Source organism: Balaenoptera physalus (assembly GCF_965194825.1).
Source record: "Balaenoptera physalus genome assembly, chromosome: 4".
NCBI classification, from domain to species: Eukaryota; Metazoa; Chordata; class Mammalia; order Artiodactyla; family Balaenopteridae; genus Balaenoptera; species Balaenoptera physalus.
In genome coordinates, this window is record NC_138891.1 from 65,635,385 (window position 1) to 65,661,540 (window position 26,156).

Here is a 26,156-nt window from a genome sequence, read left to right on the forward strand (position 1 = left end):
GGGGTAGATTCCAGCTGCGGTGTTTACAGGCCAAGGGAACTTGGCCAAGTGATTAATCCTCTCTCATGTGAGTTTCTCGTCTGTAAAATGGGGCTGAGGTCCTTACACAGTCGTGTGAGGCTTAACTTTTGACAAATAACTGACATCCTAGCGGGCACAGAGCAGGGTCGGAATTTGGTGGGCGTTGCTGTTCCCCACAGTGTCTTTAACAGCCCTGGCACGTGACAGGTGCACAATGGTGTGACTGATTAATTAATCAATTCATTGTTGAGAGAGGCACGGGGTATTCATCCCTCTCATTTTCCCACGGGGAGAGCAGTGACTTCTGGCAGAGGCTGCCAAGGAAATGGGAAATGGGCAGTAATCAGGGGAGAGAAGGACGTAAGGAAGAAAGGAGGGCGGGAAGGAGGGAAGACAGGAAGGTCGTCAAGCACAAAAAGACAATGACCGTTTTCTTGGAGGACGAGGAGGTAGGACTGTGAACACCACGTGGACATGTCTTCTCACAGTTACAGAATTTTGAGCTGGAAAAGGGAACCCGGAGATCACAGGCCCCCTCCTTCCGGCTCAGGTGAAGCAGTGCAGTCCTGGGAGAGGAGGGAGAGATGGCGAGAATGGGTTCCTGGGGACCGGTGCTGCCCATTCCGTCCCGCCATAGGCTGCGTGGCCTGTCCTCCCACGCCCTCTCCCCCACGGCCGGCCAAATTCTTCCTTTCTTTCCCTAAGGTTGCTCCAGTAGGGAGTTTATCTCCATGGAAACCTTTCATGATAGTGAAAGTGCAGAAGATATGGAAAAGGAGAGCAGTGCTCTGAGTGTAAATTTATTTCCTTCTTTTTTTAAAATTAATTTTTATTGGAGTATAGTTGATTTACAATGTTGTGTTAGTTTCTGCTATACAGCAAAGTGAATCAGTTATACATACACATATATCCACTCTTTCTTAGATTCTTTTCTCATGTAGGTCATTACAGAGTACTGAGTAGAGTTCCCTGTGCTATACGGTAGGTTATTATTAGTTATTTTATATATAGTAGGGTGTATATGTCAATCCCAATCTCCCAATTTATCCCTCCCCCTTTTCCCCCCTGGTAACCATAAGTTTGTTTTCTACATCTGTGATTCTATTTCTGTTTTGTAAATAAGTTCATTTCTACCATTTTTTTTAGATTCCACATACAAGCGATATCATATATTTGTCTTTGACTTCACTCAGTGTGACAATCTCTAGATCCATCCATGTCGCTGCAAATGTCGTAATTTCATTCTTTCTTATGGCTGAGTAATAGTCCATTGCATATATGTACCACATCTTCTTTATCCATTCATCCATAGATGGTCATTTAGGTTGCTTCCATGTCCTGCCTATTGTAAGTAGTGCTGCAACGAATCCTTCTTACCTCTTTTCATATTTTCCCTCATTCCTGTTCATCAGCTTCTCCTGTCCTCTCTTCCTCTCCTCCTTCCCTCTCCCTCCTTTTCATGATTCTCAGGAAAGAATCATGAAACCATCCAGGGAGAGAAAGAGCGAAGCGAAGAGAAGGACACGTGAGTTAGAAGCGGAAAGAAAAGTAAGCGAACTTGTTAGCCATTGCTCATCTTTCTTCTTGGAATTTCAGGGCCACAAACAAAACTGAGGAGAGCCCTGGGATGTCCGCTGGCTTGCTCGTCCCCAGTGGGGAGACCGGTTTTCGAGTAGAGACAGTGCGGGCGCGGGAAGGGGTCCTGAGGCCGCCCTCCGCCGAGAACTGATACTCATTGCAGACAACCCAGCCGCCCCGGCCGCCTGCATTCCCGGGAGCCGCTGCTGTGGATGCGGAGGCTGGCCCGCCCTTAAGCAGAAGCAGCAAAGGGGCCTTGGAGCCTGGGGATCCGCTGCCCTGCCCGGGGGCGACTAGGCCGTCCTAGTGGAGCCTGAGGATCGGTCCACGTCCGCCACGGAGCCCACGCCTCCCGGTACAGCTCCGCGGCGAACCTCGCTCTCTCCTACTTGCGCGAGCGCGAGCGCGAGCGCAAGGACGCGGCGCAGACGTCGCGCGGAACCCGGAGGTATTGACGCGCTCCTGCGCAGGGCAGGCGACGCGGCTGCAGACCCCGCGGAGGCCGCGCCCGGGAGGAACCCGAACTGGCTCCCGACGGCAGCAGGCGATCCCGCCAGACTGTTTTTTCATTTCTATTTAGCTGTTTAGTTTTCTAGTTATTTGACTTTGTAGTTTTCACTGTATTTTCAAAGTTATTTTTTTTCAAAGTTCGTTTTCAGTTACTTATATTCAGTTATTTTCGAATTAGCTTTGAGAATTATTTACTTAATGTTATTTATTTTTAGACTGGGTGCCTGAGTTTTTCAGTTACTCTTCAGTTGTAATTTTGAGTTATTTATTTTTAGTTTTGTTTTTATCTATTTGTGTTATTTAACTTTTGACTTATTTAATTTTGTTATTTGTTTTCAGTGTGACTTGTTTAGTTACTGTAATTTTAGCTATATAGTTTTACATTTATTTAGATTTGAATGATTTAGTTTTTAGTTATTTATTTTTGAATTATTTTCAGACTTTTTAAGTTTTTTTTTATTTTCTCAAAATTTGGTCATATTTAGTTTTAAGTTATCTTCAGAGCTATTTATTGTCAATTTCTTAACTTTTTTAATTAAATTTTTTTCTGTTTTTTATTTTTACTTAATTAGTTTTAAAGTTTATTTATTTTAAAAATTGCTTAGTTTTAGAGTTACTGTCAGGGTCCAAACACTGATAGAGACACAATACTGATAATAAAGAAAAAAATTTAAAATAAGGAATTGTTACTTGGCTATTGGAGAACGAAAAAGGCAAAAAAAAAAAAAAAAAAAAAAAAACCCCAAAATATTGGAGTATAATGGAAATTTTAACGGCAAGAAGCAGCTACCAGCCCAAGGGCTGAGGGAACAAAGGGAAGAGGTTGGTGGCCCCATATGGCTGGGGGTAGCCCTCTGAGGGGGTGGCACTGCCCAATGGGACAGGTGCCCCAGGAACTCAAAGGCGAGCCCGGGAACTGGATACAGAACTCTGGGGGGGTTGGGGGTGCGGCGCTGCCAGCTGGTGCTAGAGGAAGGGGCGTGATGAGGCTGGTTATGGAAGTGTTGGGAAAATGGTAAATTGCAGCTCCTGGAACCCACTGGGGCTCTCGGGGTGAAGGCCAGTTGCTAGGGCAATGCTGAAGGGAACCCAGGCACACAGGGAGGAGCAAAGCCCTCTCCCCTCTGCCAGCCTCTGCTCCTCTGCCCTATTGGCCCAGGCTGACAGGGAGCTGGCAAAGGAGGCGAATGGCCCCAACCACAAAGCAGAGAGCAGAAGGGCGGGCAGGGAGCTGAGCGATCATGGCTAATAACCAGCACTCTGAGCTCTGGAGTTGTTTAGTTTTAGAGTTAGTTTTGGATTTACTTAGTTTGGGAATTGTTAAGATGATTCGATTTTAACTTTTCACTGGACAAGGGATCTGGCTGAGTCTTCCGTCCCCTGATTCATTCCTGGAATGGAGTAGGTCAGCAGGCACCTGGGGAGTGTCTCCCATGAGACTCAGGAACATCATTGTAGAATTCAAGAAAACCAAAATAGTGTGTCCACAAAGAAGCCCTTTGTGTGACCAAAAAAGGGCAGAGACTGAGGGACACACCGTCAGGGAGGGGCTCCTTGGCACGACTGTCCAACAGAGTGTTCTTCTTCGAAATTATTCAGAAAGTTAAGCTATGTGGTGGGTCCACGCTCTCATGCCCCCTTTCCTAACAACAAAGTATCTGTCTTGGTAGAGTGTTTCAGATTGGTAGGATACAATATTTATTATTTGCACACTAAAATAAAGTTCTCCTCAAATCTTTGGGAAATTTTATTTCCTTCTACCTGCATTATTTTCCAATCCACATTGTTCCATTTTGACCATAAGAATATTTATTTATTTACATACATATTCACTCATTTAATTCAACATCTATTTCCTGGGCACCCCCATCCTAAGGAAGGTGCTGGCACCAGGAGAGACCAGAGAGGTGTAAAAATGAGTGAGAAGCTCTCAGTCCAGTTGGCGGGAGACAAATGTGGAAACAGATCATCATAACGTGGTATGACAAATACTATGGGGACACAGCACTGTGCCACTGACTCTTCCTGATGTAGTCAAGGAAGGGGTGATGTCTGAGCTCGGTCTCCTGGAGCAAGCATTTTCTCCAGGTGGAGAGGAAGGAGAAGGACATCCTGTGCACAGGCACAGAGAAGTGATGCGCAGCAGGGAGGATGCATTGGCAGAGGCTGCTGGGCCACAGGGTTCAGAAAGGCACTAACATTAAGGGCTGGCCCCAGTGCTTGACAGATATGGCCTCCTTTGGTCCTCATAGCCAGTCTGCAAGAGGCTAGGAGGCAACCCCACAGCCAGTGCTCTTCCTGACCTTACTGTTCCAACCACAGTTTACAAGACCCTCTGACTTGCCATGTCTGGAATTCTCCAGCTCATTCCTTGGTCCATTCACTCCTTCCCACTCACTCTCGGGGGTGAGTCCCTCCCCCTCCACCTTTGGATTGCTGCTTCTTAAACATCTGCGGGGAAGGAGGAGGGTTGAGACCAGTCAGCTGTGAAGTGCAGCTGCAGAAGAGGCAGAGCAGAGCAGAGGGACCTGCAGCGGGATCTCAGGGGAGTTCTGCAGACCAAGATGGTGGGAGTGGACTCTTGGCGAACCAATCCTAACATCCTCCACCTGCATTCAGAAACCCTTGAAAGGTTGTGTGGAGTCCTTTCCCAAAGGGGGGACCTGTTTTAGATCCAATCCAAGCTTGTGGATCAAGAGATTGGGATTTTTCTAAGCACGCAGAGCCCTTTGCTGCATTAACAGCATTGGACATGTCTAATCTACCAAGTCAATCTACCAGGTCAAAAGAAGGTGTAGTCCTGCATAATCTATGATGGTATGTTTTCACACTTTTTATTTATTTATTTTTAAAATTTATTTTATTTTTTTTTTATTATTATTTTTTAAATTTTTATTTATTTATGGCTGTGTTGGGTCTTCGTTTCTGTGCGAGGGCTTTCTCTAGTTGTGGCAAGCGGGGGCCACTCTTCATCGCGGTGCACGGGCCTCTCACTCTCAAGGCCTCTCTTGTTGCGAAGCGCAGGCTCCAGACGCGCAGGCTCAGTAATTGTGGCTCAGGGGCCCAGCTACTCCGCGGCACGTGGGGTCTTCCCAGACCAGGGCTTGAACCCGTGTCCCCTGCATTGGCAGGCAGATTCTCAACCACTGCGCCACCAGGGAAGCCCCATACTTTTTATAATACACATTCAGGTAGTCAGTCTTGAACATACAGATTTCCCAGCGGACTTCTCTGCTTTGGTCTCTCCAGTTATCTTATCAATCACGATAATACATTTCTCAATGAGACTATGTAAGAACTACACCTGGACAGAAGAATCTTCAGGATTCTGACTAGTAGCCTTAGGAAACACATCACTTGGATCCCCTCAAATACTCTTGATCACTGACTGGCCAGTTGCCTATTACAGAAATAGCCCCAAACTTTCTCAATCTTTTGCACCTCAGTCATTTTATGAATCTACAAAAATGGCCACACTTGATGGTGCTGGCAGAATGCAAAGTGCTCAAACCTCCGAGGCCTCCCAGGAAGAACCTCTCCACAAACTCCTGGGCTGCCAGAGGAGCCATTTCAATACCAGTCATCACTGCCGATGTTCGAGGATGCTGTCCCCAGGTGTTCTGGGCCAGGTCCATTCTGTCCTTCCACTGTTCCCCGTGGGCACTGTGCCTGCTTTTCCAGGGCTTAAACACAGTAGCCACGAACTGTGGTTGCAGTACCTTTTTCGAGCCCTTTGAAAGTAAGACCAAAAAAACCAAAAAAACCAAAAAAACCCCAAACTCCTCTGTGGGTAAAACATTTGTCATCTTTCCATTTGATTAGATGAGAAAGAATACAAAACAATGAGATCAAAATCTCCTAAAACTTTTTTTCCTAAAACTTTTGGGAGAATTATTCATATTCTCTATGGTTTTATAATATTGCCTGTTGTGCCTAGAGATAACATGCTCTGACTGAAGTAGTTGGACTAAAGGCAGCCTTGATTCTGTAAAATTTGGTGGTGTTCTGAATGCGTACTAACTAACACTGGCCATGCATTATGCAATATTTAGAGAAAATAGAAATCATCTAAATCAGCATTTTCCAGATGTGCTTTTCAGAAACAGTAAGAGAATACAAGAGATCAGCAATTTTCTCCCTCAAGCTGTGATACATATGAGAAAAGGAAACATTTATCCAGGTGCAGAGAAGTCCTATAGGAAGAGAACCTGCATACTTTTAGTACACCCTTTATTTCCCAGACTCTTTGCAGAACTGTTTTCTTTGTGGGATACCATATGCCAAGTAGAATAGTAAACTGTTGCAACAAAAACCCAACAATATAATGACTTGATAGACTTATTTCTATCTCAAGTAACAGTCCAGGGCAGGTTGGAAGACTACTCTGCTCCACACAGCCATTCAGGACTCCCAGGTTTCTTTCCTCTGGTTTTTCCACCGTCCTCTGGAACATCATCTTTGTATGACCAAAACTGGGTCACAGGCCTATAGTTAATAATATGTATTGTGTACTTGGAAGTTACTGAGCGTAGATCTTAAACATTCTCACCACACACACACACACACACACACACACACAAAGAGTTAACTATGTCTGGTGATGGAGGTGTTAATTATCTTGATCTTGGTAATCATTTCACAATGTATACATATACATATATCACATCAGCACATTGTATACTTTAAATATATACAATTATGTTTTTAAATAATGCCTCAATAAACTTGGGGAAAAAAGTAATATGTAGTTCTTAAAAAGAAAACGTTTCCCCCAAAAAATTGGGTCACAGGCATATCTGCACTCCTGTTCACAGGGAAGAAATTGAAAGATCACATGTGTAATATTTTAAGACTCAGCCTGGAATAGCTGAGTCTCTCATATTTTATAGGTGAAAACTTTGTCCTATGGTAACTCCTAGCTTTAAGGAGTGATAGGAATTATAGTCCCCAACATTGGAGGCCATTTCCCAGCTACCAGGCCATTAATATGTAGCATGGTCACCCAACCAGCCTGCAGTGAAGCAGAGACTGGAATCCAGGTCTTCCAACTCCTGGTCCAGAGTCCTCATTGCCACACTAGCATTTCTGGACTCAGCCAACATATATGAAGTCCTCCTGTATGCCAGGCTCCATGTCAGAGTACGAGGTTGGAAAATTTTATTAAATACAGTCTCCCAATTACATATTTACTCTTGTATCAAGCTTTATAAATGGATAAACTTTCAGATATGACTTTAATACTTATATCTTAGAGCTTTGCATCATGCTGCTTTCGTTGGCCAAGAGGATACTTACTCCTGATGAGGAATAAACACACACAATGAACAGTGTAGAGAATCCTGAAATAGACTGCCCCCCCATGCATTTGAAAAGTATATGAAAAAGACATTTAAAATGAGAATTTAAAAGATAAATATGTATTAAAATGGGTGCTGGGTTCAGTAAGAATACAGAAAAACAAAAAAAAGCTGGATTTTATCTTATTTTTTAAAACATGAATTGCTAATGTAAGACTCCAAAGCCAAGGACCAGATTTTCTTTCAGGTGAAGCAGAATAACCCATAAGACCCTACCCAGCCTGGAAAGCCCCCACTTATGTACAGGTAGATAGTGGACCAATCGAAGGCTGCCAAATGTACTTGAAAGCCAATCAGAAAGCTTCCCACACTTTCAAAAAATCCCACCCTGCTAGAATTAGAAAATCCCATCCTAAAAGAACACTCACCAAAGACTGTCTTAGGACTTCCTCCTTTCAGTCTATAAAATTCACTCTCCTTTCAACCCCCTTCCAATCTCTACTGGAATGAAAGTGATGGTAGTGACCCCCTTAACAATAGTAAGATTTGAATAAACAGCCCTGGATTAACTCTATAGGTGGTCTTTGTCCTTTTGACAAAATAATTACAGATTGGTCAAATAGCGAATTAAAAGGAAAAGAAATCATGAACATTCTAGAAGAAAACATATTTTAAAGAATACCTTTAAAATGGGAGGAATCTTTCAGGCAACACAGAAAAATCTAGAGGCCAAAAGGAAAATGTTAACAAATTAAGCTAACCAAAAAGGAAGCAAAATTTTTTGTATAAAACATTTTTTAAAAGACAAGAACTAAATAAAATTTCAAAAGGATTAATTTCCTTGATATACAAAGAACTTTAAAAAATTAATAAAAATGACTAAGTAGGAAAAATAGACAAATAGAAATAAGCACACAATTCACAGGAACATAAATACAAATAACCAATAAATATTTGAAAACATATCCTCCTCACACGTAATCAAAGAGATAACTTTAAAAAATCTATTAGAAAGCCAAATATTTAAATATTTGACAGTATCCAATATTGGTGAGGGTATAGGGAAACAGGTACTCTCATACCATTTTTGGAGCACTATAAATTATTGTTGAATTTTTGAAAGTCAATTTACAACAACTATCAAAATTTAAGATGTGCATACCTCTTTTTTTTTTTTTTTTTTAATAGCTACTTTATTTATTTATTTATTTATTTTATTTTTGACTGTGTTGGGTCTTCGGTTCGTGCGAGGGCTTTCTCTAGTTGCGGCAAGCGGGGGCCACTCTTCATCGCGGTGCGGGGACCGCTCTTCATCGCGGTGCGCGGGCCTTTCACTATCGCGGCCCCTCCCGTTGCGGGGCACAGGCTCCAGACGCGCAGGCTCAGCAGTTGTGGCTCACGGGCCCAGTTGCTCCGTGGCATGTGGGATCTTCCCAGACCAGGGCTCGAACCCGTGTCCCCTGCATTAGCAGGCAGATTCTCAACCACTGCGCCACCAGGGAAGCCCTAGATGTGCATACCTCTTGATCCTACAATTCCACTTCTAGAAATTTACCCTTAATATTTGGTCACACAAATGAGCAAAGGTATATATGTACATGAATATTCAGGTTTTTATGTATAGGCTTTTGTTTGGACATAGTTTTCATTTCTTTGGGATAAATGTTCAGGAGTGTGACTGCTGCTTAATTTTTTAAGAAACTGCCAAACTATTTTCCAGAGTAGCTGTACCATTTTCCATTTCTACTGGCAAATTATGAGTGATCCATTTTCATTGTCTCTTCCAAATTTAGTATTCTCACTATTTTTTTGATTTTTAAAAAATTTTGTGCTATTTTCCCCACCTTTAAAAAAATCATCCAAAGTCCATAGTTTATATTAGGGTTCACCCTTGGTGTTGTACATTCTATGGGTTTTGACAAATGTATAATGACGTGTATCCACCATTATATTAGTATTTCCTACTGTTTTTAATTTTAGCCATTCTAGTAGATGTGTAGTGATATCTCACTGTGGTTTTAATTTACATTTCTGTAATGGCTAATAATGTTGAACGTTTTTTCATGTGTTTATTTGCCATCCATATATCCTATTTCATGAAATATCTTTCATGTCTGTTGCCCACTTTCTTTTTTTTAATTTTTTTTTAAATTTTTTATTTTTTTAATGCTATTCTTGTCTGCTTACATTCTTTTTATGTATGTATGTATGTATGTATGTATGGCTGTGTTGGGTCTTCGTTTCTGTACGAGGGCTCTCTCTAGTTGCGGCAAGCGGGGGCCACTCTTCATCGCGGTGCGCGGGCCTCTCACTATCGCGGCCTCTCGTTGCCGAGCACAGGCTCCAGACGCGCAGGCTCAGTAATTGTGGCTCACGGGCCGAGTTGCTCTGCGGCATGTGGGATCTTCCCAGACAGGGCTCGAACCCGCGTCCCCTGCATTGGCAGGCAGATTCTCAACCACTGCGCCACCAGGGAAGCCCTGTTGCCCACTTTCTACTTGGGTTTGTTTGTTCTTTGTTTTACTGTTTAGTTTTGAGAGTTTGTTATATAATCTAAATACAAATCCTTTGTCAGATGTATGGTTTGCAAATATTTTCTCCCAGTCTGTAGCTCTAAACAGGGTCTTTCATAGAGCAACAGTTTTAATTTTGATGAAGTCTTATTTACCATGCTTTTTCTTTAATGGATCATGCCTTTGATGCCGTGTGTAAGAACTCTTTGCCTAGCTCTAATTCCCCACGTTAGTTTCCTAGGGCTGCCATAACAAATCACCACAAACTTGATGACTTAAAGAAGAGAAAATTATTTTCATCTCCTACTGTGGCAGAATATCCATTAATTATTTTCACATACGTTCTTTCCTGTCCTCTCTCTAAATATAATAATTATACTTATTTTAAAGTTTTGCTCCCACCCCCCCCCCTTTTTTTTTTTTCTGTTAGCTTTGCTTCCTTGGGTGTGAATTCTTCTATTTATTAAAGTTGTGGCCTATGTCTGATCATGTCTATTGATACTTAGCCCTATACTCACTTTTCTATAATCCCCTTTGTACTCCTGAAGCTGGTGTCTGAAATGACATATCCTAGACTCCCTTACTGGATAAGTTCCAGTTAGCGTCTGCAAAAGGGAGACAATGGTGCAAGATTGAAGGGGGACGATGGGAGAAGCTATTGTGTTTCAGGCAGTGCCCCTGGCAGTGTCAGTAGCCCGGCTTCTTTTCAGGGCAGTGAGTGCAGGCTTTTAGACTAGAGCCCAGGGGCAGTAACCACTTCCTGATCTCTGAGCAACACCATCTCCATCTCTTTGTTTCTCCAGCCTTTCCAAAATGATTGTGGGAAATTCTTTGACTAATACAGTATTTTGGTATGAGGAGTGGTCGAAGGATACGGGCTCTCAAAGATATGAATCTAGGGTTGCTTATCTGAACTGGCCTCCTTGCCAGTGGAAGTGGATTGCTGTTAGTCCAAAGAATGAGTGACAAAACAGATTCTTATATTTGTATCTGAGGTTGCCTTAGATAAAGTGCAATTGTAGTCGAGTCTTTGGAAGAGATAAAGGAATTAAAACATTTTTTTTTTGCCATTTCTAGGAATTTGGGGATGGAGTGGAAGGAAGGCTGCAGGGTGTGTTTCCTCTATGTCTTGCTCTAATCTTCTAGATTATTTTTCAAAACACACGGATTATACTTAGTTATTTCAATTAAGATTTTTTTTAAAAAATCACAATAAAGCAGAAATATATGGCAATACTTGAACATATTTACAGGAAGGAAATCATGTGACCTGCTGTTTCAATATCCCAGTTCCCATGCTGACAGGGGATTGACAGTAGCCATGATACCCTGGAGGAAACGGTGACGTTTATTTGATTATTTTATTTTAGATAGCAACAGTTCTATCCTGGGAAGTAAATCTAGCCTCAAGGCATCTCTGGCTGAATGTTTTTCAGTTTCTGTCTCTAAACCAGTACGCCACGGAATTGCTTCTTTCCACATGATGACCTTTGTGGTGAATGGCAGATTTCCCTGAGGCCTCTAAATGACAGGCTTTCACAGTGTCACTGGCAGACGGCCAGACCAGCACAGTCTTCGTGTGATTTTGGAGCTAAAGTCATTCCACCTTGTGCAATAGTTAAAGCCTGCTGTAACCAGCTGTATTCCCATAAGATCGGAAGAAACTACTTTTTATACCAACCCCAAAGCTACCCTGAAGTACATGCATGAATCTTAGGGTATTATAGTCCATCAGGAGGGGTGAGAGACGTAAGGTACTAGAAAGCAAACAGGTTTTATAGCCAGACAGACTGGGTTCAAATCTTGGATCTCTGCCTTGGACAAATCACTTAACCTCACTGAACTGAAGACACTTGATCTGTAAACTGGGAGACAGTCAGAGCTATCTCCAAGGGGAAGATTAAATATGATCACTCCCTTATTTTTGATTCAGCAATGATCATTGCCCACCTTATACCAGATCTTATTCTAACGGCTTGGGGATAAAGCATTGAACAGGCAAGGCACCTGCTCTCATGAAATTTACATTCTAGTAAGGAGAGACAGATAGTAACACAAACCCAAAATCAATAAAAGATGCCACAATAAAAATAAAATACCAAAGTAATTGAGGGTTGCTGTAGTTTCTCTGTGTTTTCTCCTTGGTCCAACCTATTTAGTAAACCAGAACCTCATTTTCATAAGCCCCTTACCTAAGTCAGTGGGCCCTTGGGAAGAGACTCATGACTCCAATCTCAAAGGCCTAATGTAACTTCTCTAGAAATATTTGCATATTAGTAAGAGGTTAAGCCTTAGATCAGATTTTTGCTTTACTTTGCTGGTGGGCTTTTAGGCTCTTTGTGGCCAGGAGAGGTGGTATTTAGGGCCAGGTAGATACTTGCCCAGGCTCTGCCTGAGAACATTCTGTTTCTGTATGTCTTGCAGAAGTTATTGCTGGGATCCTGAGCCCTTGCTGGGGTCATGATTTAATGCATCAGAATTCGTGGCTAGCAGGAACTGGCCCTGATCCTGCCCTTCAAAAACAAAAGGTGGGTTTGCCAAGAAAGAGTCCAAGGTGATGAGCATTGCCACTTTTAGCCTAAGCCTTCTAGAACACCTCTGTGGGTTACAGCCGCTCCAGGCCACTCCTAGCCTGGAGCAGTGTTCACCAGTAGGTGCATTAGGCACACGTTTAAGGTGCTGGCAGAATGACTCACACATGCATAAAAAGTCAGTTTTCAAAAACTTAAGCCAGAATTTTGAAACCACAAAATCCTTGAAAGATGGTATTCTCTCCTAGTTAATATGTTTTCTGATATACTGAATTTGAATCACATACAGGTGGGGACTTCAAAATCATTTGGGATTCAAGGCCTTTAACGGTCTTAATCTGCCCTACACCAGCCCAGAAATGTCCCCTCACCTCATTTCTCAAAATTAGCACGCAAAGTCTTTCCCCAGTCTGGGGTTCAGGCCAGAGAGCCGAGGATGTGTCATATTTCTTGTTATACTGCAGTTCCCTATCGTGCAGAGTGAGCAGGAGGTGATGGTGGTAATTGGTGCCCCGGACTTATTAGGGCAAATCTCCGGGAAGACGGAGGTCTCCTGGACCACGGGGTAATTCATTTTACATAAGGAAATATCTTGTTTTCTTGCTTCTGGTCTTGACCCTTGGCCCCGTCTTCTGTCACCGTTGTAAGAGGCAAAAATAAGAGCCAAAGCCTGGAGACAAGAGTGTGGTGACTGAAGCTCCACTTGGCTTCCCAAGCCCAAGCTGGTTGCACCAGTTCCCCAGGGTGGGCCTGAGGCAGTTGCCAGGGGCACATGCCTGCCCATTGGTCTCTGGCCCTCGCCATGCTGGCCAATAGGAAAGGACAACTGTGAGGTGGGGACCGCCTGCCCCCATGAGTACCAGGCTGCTGAGACTGGCCCATCTCCTCCTCACTTCCATCCTGACTGAAGTCTGTGGCTCTGATTCCACACCTGAGGGTAAGGACAATCGATTCAAGTTCTAGGCTGGAGGTGAAGTGGCTGCCCTGCTGTGGAGCCCCTGGCTGCGGTGTGCCCACACTGTCCTGTTAGCAGGGTAGGGAGGGATACAGGCAAAACCCTGGCCAGGGCAGCTCTGGTGGATGCAGACAGGCCTTGGGCTTCTTCCTCGATTCTCCCACGGCTCCAAGAGAAAAGGGACTGTTCCTTCTGGTCAAAATGCCTGGGACCATCCTGAATTTTGCCCAGTTCACTCTGTGGTAAGATGCCTAACCAAAGAGAAGTTTGGGGTCAGTGAAGTTGGAGGGATGGTCCAGTGATAAAGTCCAATTAGATAAGAGGAGAAGGGGACAAATCACTTAGCTTGACCAGGTAGGGCGGAGAAAGAAGCACATGAAGAGGCAGCCTGGGGAAAGCCTGAGCTCCGATCTCAGATTGAGTTTGGAATCCAACTCCAACACTGGCTTCTACTCAGCAATATTTATTGAGCAGATTCCACGGGCCAGACACTGGGTAGTGTTCGTGAGGTACAAAGATGGGTGAGGCATGGTCGGTATCTGTAGATTTGGGGGTATCTGTAGATATGGGAATATCTACCCCACTGTGGGGATATCTCACAGGATGATTGAGAAGTGCAAATGAGGTAAAATGAGCAAGGGGCCTGGCATATACTGGCAACTTATGAAAAATCTTATTTTTAGCAGACATCTTCTGACAGAGACAACTGGATCTACCTGGCCTTTGTCAAGCCCAATCCTGCTTGCCCCAGTGAGTACTGCACGTGAGGCCTCCTGGTTGTTTCCAGCCATAGCTGCAGAGGCCGGAGTGGCAGGGATTTTAGAGGTCAGGCCAGCCCTTGTCTGAGGATGTGGGTCCCTGGTCTGGGGAGGTTCTGGTTTTCAGATCAAGCCTTACGAGGGGTGCAGCTACCTCACTCCTGGTGACTCCTGCCACTGGGGGTAAGGCCACCTCCTCCTGACAAGGTTGGAAACAGGGAGGCCTTGATGCTGGCAGAATATGCCCAAAGGAGCACGAGGGTGTCAGCTTTGTTCCTGAAGCTGAGCAGTGGAAAGGGAGCCTGCAGCTTAATTGGCTGTCCTTGTTGCCTCCCTCCTTTCATTCCTGAGGAGTTGTAAAGAGGGCCACAGGACTTGCTTCTTGTCCTTTCAAAGGTGGCTGTGGGGACAGACTTCCCTCCTACTGCTTGTCAAGCTGGGGACCTGTGGCCCCAGACACTGTGCTGAGGTCAGGAGGTAGAAGCTTTGGAGCCTAGAAGCTTTCAGTCAGGAATTCCTTCAAGTGGAGAGAGACTGATGCCAAAAATGTGTGTGTGTGAGAGAGAGAGAGAGAGGGTTACAGTGTGTGTGTGTGTGTGTGTGTGTGTGTGTGAGAGAGAGAGTGTGTGTGTGTGTGTGTGTGAGAGAGAGAGAGAGAGTGTGTGTGTGTTTGTGTGTGTTGGGCACGAGGAAGCTGAATAAAAGCTTTCATGTCATCCTCCTGGGAGCCAGGCAGAGCCTAGCTGATTCCTGGTTCTGTCATTTATCATTAGGTTGCACCATGTGAAATTGCCAATATTCTACCATTTTTGACCTTTAAAAACGGCAATTTCATTTAATTCAACCCAAGAGTTTCATGATATTAAGCCAGCATCTTGGTCTCTTTGAGTCTCAGATTCTTCTAGAGAGTGGAGTCGAAAGCTGGGCTATGAGGAGGATTAAACAAACTACAGTTTGAAACTGCCTGATGCAATTTATACTGCAAAGAACCCTTACCAATTTCAAAGTGTTCTCATGTTCCTCGTGATCTCATCTAGCAGATTATGAAGCTGAGCCTGAGAAGCCTTTTTCGAGGCAGTGTAATGTGATGGGAATCTCTCACGGATGTTCTCCTTAATCTCTCAGTTTCCCCATTTCTACGGTGGGGGCTATTTTCCTTGCTTCATGGAGTTCGTGTAAAGATTAAAATAAATAACAAATAGCATAAGTATTGTGTAAAAGCTCCTAGTGTGAGAGCTGGTTTCTATGAGGATCCAATAAGTGCACCCCTTTCCTCCCCTTAGCCTCCCATTTGTAAAAGCAGGGCAGGGGTGAAATGATTTCTGGGGTACCTCTCAGCTCTCTGGGACGCTGCGATCTATGCTTTAATGTCCTTTCCTGCTGGAGGAATTGGCACCGGGTTTGGTGACCTCTTTCCCCCATCCCACTCTGTCTCCTGCCTGTCCCAGAGGAGACCCCATCCTTGCATTTCACAAGATTCTGCTGTTGTTACTGTAATTCCAGCAGGTCAAAGTGGAATTTCTCATACACTTAACAAATGAGAATGAGAGATTGTAATATGGCCCTTTAGGATCCAGAGATCATGATGGTCATCCCCTTGCATTATCTTGAAAGCAAGCAGAGCCATGCCTGTACACAGTGCACCATGAAAGTTAGTACAGTAGAAAGAACTCAGGTTTTGGATTTCAAATTTCACCTCTGCACTCTTTTACTTGTGATCCTTGAGCAGAAATTACTAAACCTCTTTGGTCCTCGGATTTCTCCTGTGGGAACTGAGTCCTAACCCCCAGGAGCTGTGGAGGTTAAATGAGATTAAAGGGGTGGTGAGTGTACAGTGGGGATCCACAGCAAGTCGTCCATAAATATTTGCTTGCTTCTCTTCACTTATATGTGTGGAACACTTTATAAGTTTTTAAAATACTTCTTCATGATTTTAGTCTACTGGTTCTCACAACAATATTATGAAATAGGCTAAGAATAAATTCATTAATAATCACCTTTGGGGAATTCCCCAGTGGTCCAGTGCGCAGCACTGCGCTTCCACTGCAAGGGGGCATAGGTTCGATCCCTGGTCGGGGAACTAAGATCCCGCAAGCTGCGTGTGGTGCCGCCAAAAAAAAAAAAAAAAAAAAAGTTAAAAAAAAGAAATAATCACCTTTGCCTGCAAAGAGCATGAGGTCTGGAAAGTGGGTGGGGACAGGTAAGTCACCCAGTAAGTTACTGGTGGAGCCCAGACTAGAAGCCAGGTCACTGCATCATAGTCTGGAGGTTTCTTCACATTATTTTCTCTTCTATCCCCCATCCTATGGAGTGGAATATTAAGAGGCAGATGTGTGACCTTGATGCTGCTTTCCTTTTTTGGGATATGCCTAAGGGTCCATTGTTGGGTTTCAGAAAACTGGAATTTGATTTCCAGCTCCTCTACATTTAGCTCTGGGATCTTGGACAAGTCACTTAACCACCCTGAAACCCACTTTTCTCATCTCTAGAATGGGTACAGTCATACAACAGATGACATTTATTGAGCACTGACACATGCCTGGCACTGTTCTAAGTATTTTATGTGGATTGTGCCTTTCAATCCTCCAACAAACATATGACTGAAACATGTTACAAGGAAGAACAAATTATTTTCACCCAACCACTGAGGTCATAGAACCTGTGCTCTGTATTCTACCTCAACCTGTCCCTCAAAATTGTGAGAATTAGGTGGGATATTAAGTGAGGTGAGGACTTTACAAATGGCATTCTACAAAGACAAGGAATTATAGGTGGTACTTGGGATTAGCTTCATGACCCATGTAAATTGTTTCTTTATAGGCACGATTGAGTCTTAGAATATAGTTCTAGATTACAGTTTTACTTAATAATGTTTTCCCCTTTAGAAAGAGAGTTCTTTCAAAACCAAAATGTAATAATTGCTATATCTAAACAGAGAGCACAGATAATTTTGAAATAAATTATTTGAAAATTCGGCATCTCTGCACTGACCTTCAATTATTATCAGTTGCTAATTTTTCCATCCAGAACTTGGTTAGACGACAACCTTCTTCTTCAATCAGAATCGCTTCTTAGCATCAGAAACATCCTAGGATTGTGTGCCCATCTGCCCCCAATCCCTCCTTCCATTACTGTCACCTCATGTTACTGTCATGGAACCCAGACTGGTTGCCCCTATGAATGGAGAGATCTGTCCGTAACACTGTAGTGTTGAGCACAGAATGCCTTCCCTTGGGCTGGGAAAATAGAATCGCTTTTTTTCAAATTTATTTATTTTATTTTATTTTATTTATTTTTGGCTGTGTTGGGTCTTCATTGCTGCGCACGGGCTATCTCTAGTTGCGGCGAGTGGGGGCTACTCTTCGTTGTGGTGCGCAGGCTTCTCATTGCGGTGGCTTCCCTTGTTGCGGCGCACAGGCTCCAGAGCGCAGGCTCAGTAGTTGTGGTGCATGGGCTTAATTGCTCCGCGGTATGTGGTATCTTCCCGAACCAGGGCTAGAACCCATGTCCCCTGCACTGGCAGGCGGATTCTTAACCACTGCACCACCAAGGAAGCCCAGGAAAATAGAATCTTGATTTTTAAAAGAGGAGGAGGAACCAGAGAACTCTAGAGACCTGACTTTTCACTCCTTCTAATGGTTTGGAGGAAGCCCCCAGTCACCCTTCTTTGGGGCCCTCTGTAGCTGCCTTCACTGGTTCTCATATTCTGGATTCTCCCCTTCTGTTTCCCTGTGGAAAAGAGCATAACCCTCCTCATTTCTGGAAAAAGCAAGCACAGAGCCTCTCGGTGGTCTTAGGAGTTTTACTGCTAACCCCATAGAGGTGGGGTTAGCAAAGGAGGTGACAAATTGTGGGAAGTTTGAATGACATATAAAGTCTTGAAAATCTCAGAACAAGTATTCTCCTTAAACACAAAAGGGGCTTGGCTGGTCTTTTCTCCTTGGCTTCTCGTCTAACTCCCCTCTTTCTTCTCATCTTGGGACAAGCCAAGCTTAAACTATCTCTCATTTTCATTTTATTTCCGGCTGTTATTGAGAACATCCCTTGAGACCTCCAATTCCAGTAGAGGGGGACAAAGGTACATGTTAATGGTAAAAGAGAACCTTGACTAAGGACTCATGGCCACCAGGGGGCAGCATCTATCGCTATCGGCACCTGTCTCAGTTGTGTTGCCTGTCTCTCCTCTCTGTCTGCTGGTCTTATTCTCAATTCTCACTCTACTTATAAGATGATATTAGAACTTGATATTTGATAAATGATGCATCAGACCAACAGAGAGGAAAAAGGTTAATTTAATTAAATGTCTTTTAAACAGTTTTCAAATAGGAAGAAATCATTTGAGTGTCTTAGATCACAGCTTACACCAACACAAAATATCAGAGATGGATTAAAGAGTAAAATTTAAAATACACCAAACAATAGAAGAAAATAAAGTACTCACTAAACTCTAGTATGGAGAAGGACCGTTTAACTCTTAAAAGCAAAAAAAAAAAAAAAAAAAAAAAAAAAACCCAACAGAGTTGGCTATATAAAAACGAAAACTTCTGTCACCTAAAAATCAGGATAAGCAAGACAAAAGAATAATCTTTACACTAGAGTTAATAGTCATAGCACATATGACAAAATGTTGGCATAAAGAGCTCGCACAAATTAATTCAAAAAGCACGTTGTGTCCCTAATAAATTAACTGATAAAGAACACTAACAGAGATATCAAAAATGAAGAAATTAAATTAGGAAATAGGCCTTTAATAAAATGTACAACTCACTAATGATCAAATGCTCACTAAACTAAGAACAACAAAAATGTTTGTAATCATTATATCCAAAGCTGGTGAGGGTAGCTAAGACAGGCTCTTTATATACACACTGACGCACTACCAGGGAACAGCATGACAAACTGTAATTTGGGAATATCCATCATGAGCCTTAAAAATTTTCATACCTTTTGGTCCAGAAATTTTACTTCTGGGAATATGTCATAGCAGAACAATAATTTGAGGATAAACTATGTGCCTAAGGATGTTTGTTACAGATTTAAAATGTTTTAAAATGAAAATATGTTCAAAGTTCAATAGAATGGGAATGTTGACATATATCTTGGCTATATCCACTTGATGGACTAGTGCACACACACTTTTTTTTTTGAAATTAATTAATTAATTTATTTTTGGCTGTGTTGGGTCTTCGTTTCTGTGCGAGGGCTTTCTCTAGTTGCGGCGAGTGGGGGCCACTCTTCATCGCGGTGTGCAGGCCTCTCACTGTCGCGGCCTCTCTTGTTGCGGAGCACAGGCTCCAGACGCGCAGGCTCAGTAGTTGTGGCTCACGGGCTTAGTTGCTCCGCGGCATGTGGGATCTTCCCAGACCAGGGCTCGAACCCGTGTCCCCTGCATTGGCAGGCAGACTCTCAACCACTGCGCCACCAGGGAAGCCCCCCACATGCTTTTAAAATGACGATTATAAAAATTAGAAGATTGCGAGGCAAAAATTGGGGAATAAAATTTCTATGTAAAGTATTATTTCCACTATGTTTAAAAATAAACAGATGGATTCTTGGGAGTGGGGATTGTTTTGTTTTCTGTAGTTTTCAAAGTATTTATCTTACTATTTTTCTTTCTTGGCTGCGCCCCACGGCTTGTGGGATTCCGCGACCAGGGATTGAACCCGTGCCCCCTGCAGTGGAAGCTCAGAGTCCGTTAACCACTGGACTGCCAGGGAATTCTCTCTCTTACTATTTTTAATGAACACACACGTGTGTGTGCATGAAAGATGAGCACGTACATATATAAATACAGTAAACATATATAAGTTTATATATAACTGATATGTAAACTTACCATATATATAAGTTTCACATATACATATGAAAGGTGAGTGGGTTGTGTCACATGGAGGGGGCATTATAGAGCCCCAGGCAATGGGCCATAGGAGTGGGATTCCAGGCACCATGTATGTCTTTGGGGTAAGATTTCTAATCAGGGTCTTTTCTCGATCCTTCACAGAGGAAATGTCTCCTGAAGCCAAACTCAATTCTGGAGGCTTTGTGAAATCTATGAGACAAGCAAACTGATGAAAAATAGTGAGTGTTTAGGGTAAAAAAATACATATGGACCATGTTTTATTTAGGATCAAGTTCTTGGGATTAGCTACCTTTCAAACTCCCCAGAGGGTCTTAGTGAAGCCTGTGATCCAGGATCCTAAGCCCTGTTCCCCTCTGTGGTGCTTTCTCTCCACTCCCTGGTGAGAGAGGGGTGGGGAGACTAACACCCTGGCAATCAGAGGTGGGGGGCTAAGATCACCTAATAACAGAGGCAGGGACGGATGGGGACCAGAGTCCCTGTGCATGTAAAGGACTGTCTTCCGGGAGGGGATATGGAGGGCCAGTTCTGAGACAGGGAGTCCCTTGGCCATCTGTGCCCCTTGAGCTTTTTGCTAGGGTTCCCCAGAATATATATTCTAAATGTACTCCATCCTCTTTCCCTCGTTCCCCCTTCCTTTCTCTTTTCCTTCCTCCTTCCCTTCTCTCTCTGGCTCTCTTGCTCTTTTTTTTTTTTTTTCTACAGAACTATTTATTTAGTCCCTACTTTGTGCTGGTAGTGGGTTAGACTTTGCCCCATGGTGCTTGTAGCTTAATGGCTGAAATGGGTGAGCAAGTCAGGAATTATAGAATGGTGTAAGATGTGCCATGCTAGAGATAAGTGAGGGCACTGGGGGAGCACAGAGGAGGAACAGCAGACCAGATTGGGGAAGGAGGACTGGGAAGACTTCCTAAAAGAGAGGACAGCCCACTGTGTCCTGAAGGCTGCGTAGGGATCAGGCATGTGACGAGGTGCAGCTAAGTGTGGCCCAGGCAGCGGTCAGTGGATAGTCTCCTGGGACAGTGTGTCGTTCGTTGTCTGACTGTGTGTGTGCGCGCGCGTGTGCATTGTGCATGTGTGTGTATGGGTGTACATGTGTATATGTGTGTATGTGAGCATGTGTGTGTGCACGTGCATAATATACCAAATGGTCTAACATGTGGCCCAGGGAATGGGGAGAGGAAGAAAGAGAATGGGAAAGAAAGGAGGAGGAACAGACATAGAAAATGAGGAAAAGGGAAGTAGAGAAGAAAAAGGAAGGAGCCGGAGAGAGGGAAGTTGGTTAGGGTTGAATGGGATGATCTGAATCATCATTCTTGGACAATTCAAGGGATAGGCTTATGACAAGTTGACTCTTGGAGCCTTCCCTGTGCCTCGTACTGTGCTTAGATATGAGGAATTGGAGGAGTGTAGTCTCACCATCACCGATGGTGGAAGAAAGGAGATCACACACACAAAGAATAATGCTAAATACTGCAAATTTCAGGGCAGAGAGAAATCAAGGTGGGCTGAAAGAGTCAGAAGAGTCTCCCTGGAAGAGGTGAGTATTGAGAGAGCAGGTCTCAGAGGCAGACTCTGCGGAGCTGGCCAGAGTCCTGCTCGGGTCCTGACTGGGTGAGCCATGTGGGGTCCACTCTTCTGTGTCTGACAGCACAGATCTGGGTTCCAGGGCTCAGGATGCTGCTTCTGGGAGCTGTTCTACTTCTACTAGCCCTGCCCAGTCATGGCCAGGAAACCATTGAAGGGCCTGAAGTCCTTCTTCCCGTGCCCAAGGGGGCCTGTGCAGGTTGGATGGCGGGCATCCCAGGGCATCCTGGCCACAACGGGACCCCAGGCCGTGATGGCAGAGATGGCACCCCTGGCGAGAAGGGTGAGAAAGGAGATCCAGGTAAGAATAAGGTCTTTAGTCTCCTCTGTCACAGACTTCTCCTGGGTAGAAGAGGGCTTCTAGAACTGTAGGAGGGCAATAGTAATTAACTAAGGTCTACACACAGGGAAGAAACAAAAATTTTTAATGTGACCCATAAGCAACATGAAGTGGATTTTGGATTGGCCTTTCAAAGGTAAACACATGTGGTACCTTTAAAACCAAGTACCCTTGACTCTGCTCTACCCACACCACCTTCCCCATCCTCTTTCCATCCCCGCCCTCATCCATCCCATTCCCAGTCTGCTCATATTCCTGTTTCCCTTTTAATTCCCATTCCATCCAGTGGCATTCAGCCATACTTCCTGGTACCTCCTGCAGGTCACAGTTCTTCTCTTGGAGAACTCTTGCTCTAGTGCACAGGACTGTTAGAGGTTACTACAAGAGAGTCTACTCCAAATATGCTGAAGTGAACGTGGACAAGTGCCTAAACAGTGGAAAAGAAAGAAAATGCCCTCAATGCAGACCGGGGTTAGCAATGAAGGCTTTCAGGAGGAGGTGGGGCTTGAGCGAGGCCTTGAAGGATGTGTAGACAGAATAAAGGAGGGAGGGCAGCCTAGACGGAGGGCAGAGAAAAGCAGACGTGTAGTTGGTTGAGCTGGCACATAAAGTGTTGGCAGGGTGGAGCATCGGTGATGGAGATGTATAGGAGAGAAGGTTGGAGATGAATTTATGGGAGCCTGCTGTGGGGCAGGGGATGTGGAGGAGGAAGTGACAACTGTCCCCTTTGGGAGCTCTCCTTGGTTCCTTGCTCTGTAAGTCAAGCAGTTTGTAGGTAGGGGGCCACAGGGACGGTGATTTATGCTGGAACCAACCTAAACAGGAGTTCTGTTTTTGTGGTCGCTAAGGTCTTCTCGTTCTCTAGGTTTTGCTGGTCCTAAGGGTGACACAGGTGAAACTGGAGTGACTGGGGTTGAAGGTTCCCGAGGCTTTCCAGGAATCCCAGGCAGAAAAGGAGAACCTGGAGAAAGTGCCTATGTATACCGCTCAGCATTCAGTGTGGGACTGGAGACCCGGGTCACCATTCCCAACATTCCCATTCGCTTTACCAAGATCTTCTACAATCAGCAAAACCACTATGATGACACCACTGGCAAATTCTACTGCAACATTCCCGGGCTGTACTACTTCTCCTACCACATCACAGTTTACTTGAAGGATGTGAAGGTCAGCCTCTACAAGAAGGACAAGGCCATGCTCTTCACCTATGACCAGTTCCAGGACAAGAACGTGGACCAGGCCTCTGGCTCTGTGCTCCTCTATCTGGAGAAGGGTGACCAGGTCTGGCTCCAGGTGTATGGGGATGGAGAGAACAATGGGGTCTATGCAGATAATGTCCATGACTCCACCTTCACAGGCTTCCTTCTCTACCATGACATTGAATGAGCACCACTAACTCAGAGCTTCAACTGGGCCAAGCAGCCCGAAGTCAAAGAACAGTCCACAGGTCTTCAATGTAGTTAGGAGACTGATTTTATTATCTAGTTGGAGGACTCTGAACATTATTCATTCATTCATGCATCAAGTACCTTTTCAAAAAATCATATACTGTGTTCCCAGACAGTCCTGAAGAAGACACATCCCTTGACCTCAAAAATCTATTATGTAGTGGTAATACTAGAAGGATGGTAACATTTACTGGGGAGTTTCACAAACATGACAAGATAACCAACTACAAGAAAGTATTTGACAGTGCTATTCTGTACCCACTGATTTTCCTTATGTTCATGCCAATCCTGTGAAGTACACAGGAAAGATGCTATTCTCCTCTTTTTACACTTGGGGTCCTGAGGATGAGAGAGTTAAGTGAATGCCTAAAGTCACACAGGCATTTAGTGGCAGAGTTAGAAATCCAACCCAGGGCCGAGGGCCTTTTCCAGGATACAGTGCCCGTTTTAAGGGGTGTATGGCCTTTTGGAGGGTATTGGTAGGGGTCTCTCACCCAGCTTGCCTGAGGGCCTTTGGATTGGCCTTCACCATGCGTTAAGCCTTTCCCCATTAGCGCTCCCTCGGAGAAGGTGGTTCTATGACTACGTCCCTTTCCAACTGGGCTACTCAGCGGCTTCTGCACTGCTCCGTACTTCCTCTTCTCTGTGTCTTTCCTCAGGCTCTTCTCTCTGGCCCAGAAAGTCGACTCCATCTCCACATGTTGACATCTTCCCTGTTTCTCAAGTCCACCTGGTCGGGAAGCTTCTCTGATGTGATGTCTCTTTCCTGCAAGCCTTCCTCACACCTATGCCCGTCTACATGTTACCCTGGATAAGAGTCCTAGGTCTGTGAAACACCCTCCCACAGGCCAGGGACAACTGCCTAGAAAGGATTGTGCTTCCTTCACCCCAAGTCCCCTTGCAGGTCCTTGATAAATGCCTCATGAAGAGCAAACACTGGAACCTCATATCTACCCAGAGTTAACTCCATTTCAGTCTCTCCGTATAACTAATACCTATCTAAAAAAACAGTTTCATTTTAGGAACTCCTTGATTTTAAACACCCAATCTTTGTTCCACTGGACAGTTTGAAGCTTTTCCACCGAGGTTCGGGATGATTGTGCTTTCCAGAACACTTAAAGAATTTTCCCTCAAGGAAGTAGCTTGAGCCTTCAATGCAAAACCCATGAAGGAATTTGGAAACCATTCTTTCTTTGAGCACCAACAGGGTCTGGGAAGACCTGGGCTTCCTGAATCTACTCTTGTTCTTTAAGAATTATAAAGAAAGAAAGGAAAAAAGAAAATGATAACTGTCTAAGGTGCTAGATATGTTAATTAGCTTGATTGTGGTGAATATTTCACAATGTATATCTGTATCAAATCATCAAAGTGTACACCTTAAATATACACATTTTTAATTGTCAAATATTCCTCAAAACAAAAGCGGGGGGGCTTCCCTGGTGGCACAGTGGTTGAGAATCTGCCTGCCAATGCAGGGGACACGGGTTCGAGCCCTGGTCTGGGAAGATCCCACATGCCGCGGAGCAACTGGGCCCGTGAGCCACAATTACTGAGCCTGCGCGTCTGGAGCCTGTGCTCCGCAACAAGAGAGGCCGCGATAGTGAGAGGCCCGCACACCGCGATGAAGAGTGGCCCCCGCTTGCCACAACTAGAGAAAGCGCTCGCACAGAAACGAAGACCCAACACAGCCATAAATAAATAAATAAATTAATTGAAAAAAAAAGGGGGGGGGATTACAGATGGTTGATGGTGGTAAACATCCTCTCAGGAGACAATAGCTTGAGAGATGCTCTTCAAAGATTTTAGCCAAAGCAGAGCTAATACCATTCTGTATAAATGGAAAACTTAGTTTTTTGCTTCCAGTTTTAAATTCTGAATGATTTCCTTTTATATGTGTATGGCTATTCCTTAGGTGATTATTATTTCTACCTATAAAGCTTTGTTTTTTAAAATGTTTGTATATCATTATTTTCTACAAGTAAAGATACTGTTACTCAGCATTAAAAGTAGAAGCACCTGTATCACGTGGCTTTTGTTTTCATTTTTGGAGAAATACGTGGGATTTAGAGAGGGATGAAGGGGTAAACCTTGTGTTAATCAGGACTCTATTTTGTGAATGATGAATGAGATTTCCTTGCATCTCATTGGCTCTGGCGGGATTGCGTGATCATCTCTGACCAATCACTGGAGTCAGGAGGATGGAATATATTTATTGACTTAATTGATTATGGCTAAGCTAGAGAAGGGGTATTTTCCTTAAAGCAAAATCTGGACACAGTTACCAGCGTGGGAGAATGGATGATGAATGCAAAAACAACTGTCCACAACAAACTTTTAATGTTATGTTTGAATTTTCTCAGGTTTCTCAGAGAGGTATTGCTGGAAAATTGCTACTGATTTTTTCTAAAATTTCAACAAATAGCTAATGTCTGGCCATACTCACAGTCCCACATCTGGCTAGGGTGGGATCCTCACAGCACTGGACACAGTGTCACACATACTCTAAGCTCTCTGGAACAGGGGTTGGCTTAAGTTCAGACTACAAGTTGTGTCTCACCTTCTCAGGGTGGTAATTCCAATGTTAACTCAGTTTTCAAGACTTTGCTATGCTATTGGGTCTATCTGTCATATGCACCACTCAGAGTTTGGTCTGGGACTTTAGTAGTTTAATTCTTGAAGCCTTTGCTATGTTTCTTTGGGTCTGTTCTACATGTGTGCACTGGGGGTTCAGTCTGGGACTTAACGCAGGGTCCCGAACAGA

The 26,156-nt window shown here is 44.0% G+C and overlaps 1 protein-coding gene across 1 annotated transcript; it reads left to right on the forward strand.

Annotated features, from left to right (window-relative positions):
• The first annotated feature begins 14,096 nt into the window (after positions 1-14,096).
• Positions 14,097-25,416, forward strand: ADIPOQ (adiponectin, C1Q and collagen domain containing). Its single transcript, XM_082461590.1, has 4 exons — positions 14,097-14,155; positions 21,507-21,560; positions 21,690-21,908; positions 22,813-25,416. The coding sequence occupies exons 3-4, from the start codon at positions 21,698-21,700 to the stop codon at positions 23,331-23,333; spliced, it is 732 nt and encodes a 243-aa protein (XP_082317716.1). The 5' UTR covers positions 14,097-14,155; positions 21,507-21,560; positions 21,690-21,697; the 3' UTR covers positions 23,334-25,416.
• The last annotated feature ends 740 nt before the right edge of the window (positions 25,417-26,156 follow it).

Excerpts from the sequence above, each read along its gene's own strand:
- ADIPOQ (XM_082461590.1), top strand. The coding sequence starts at position 21,698 with ATGCTGCTTCTGGGAGCTGTTCTACTTCTACTAGCCCTGCCCAGTCAT. Across the intron at positions 21,909-22,812 it reads GGGTGAGAAAGGAGATCCAG|GTTTTGCTGGTCCTAAGGGT; the intron begins GTAAGAATAAGG and ends CTCGTTCTCTAG.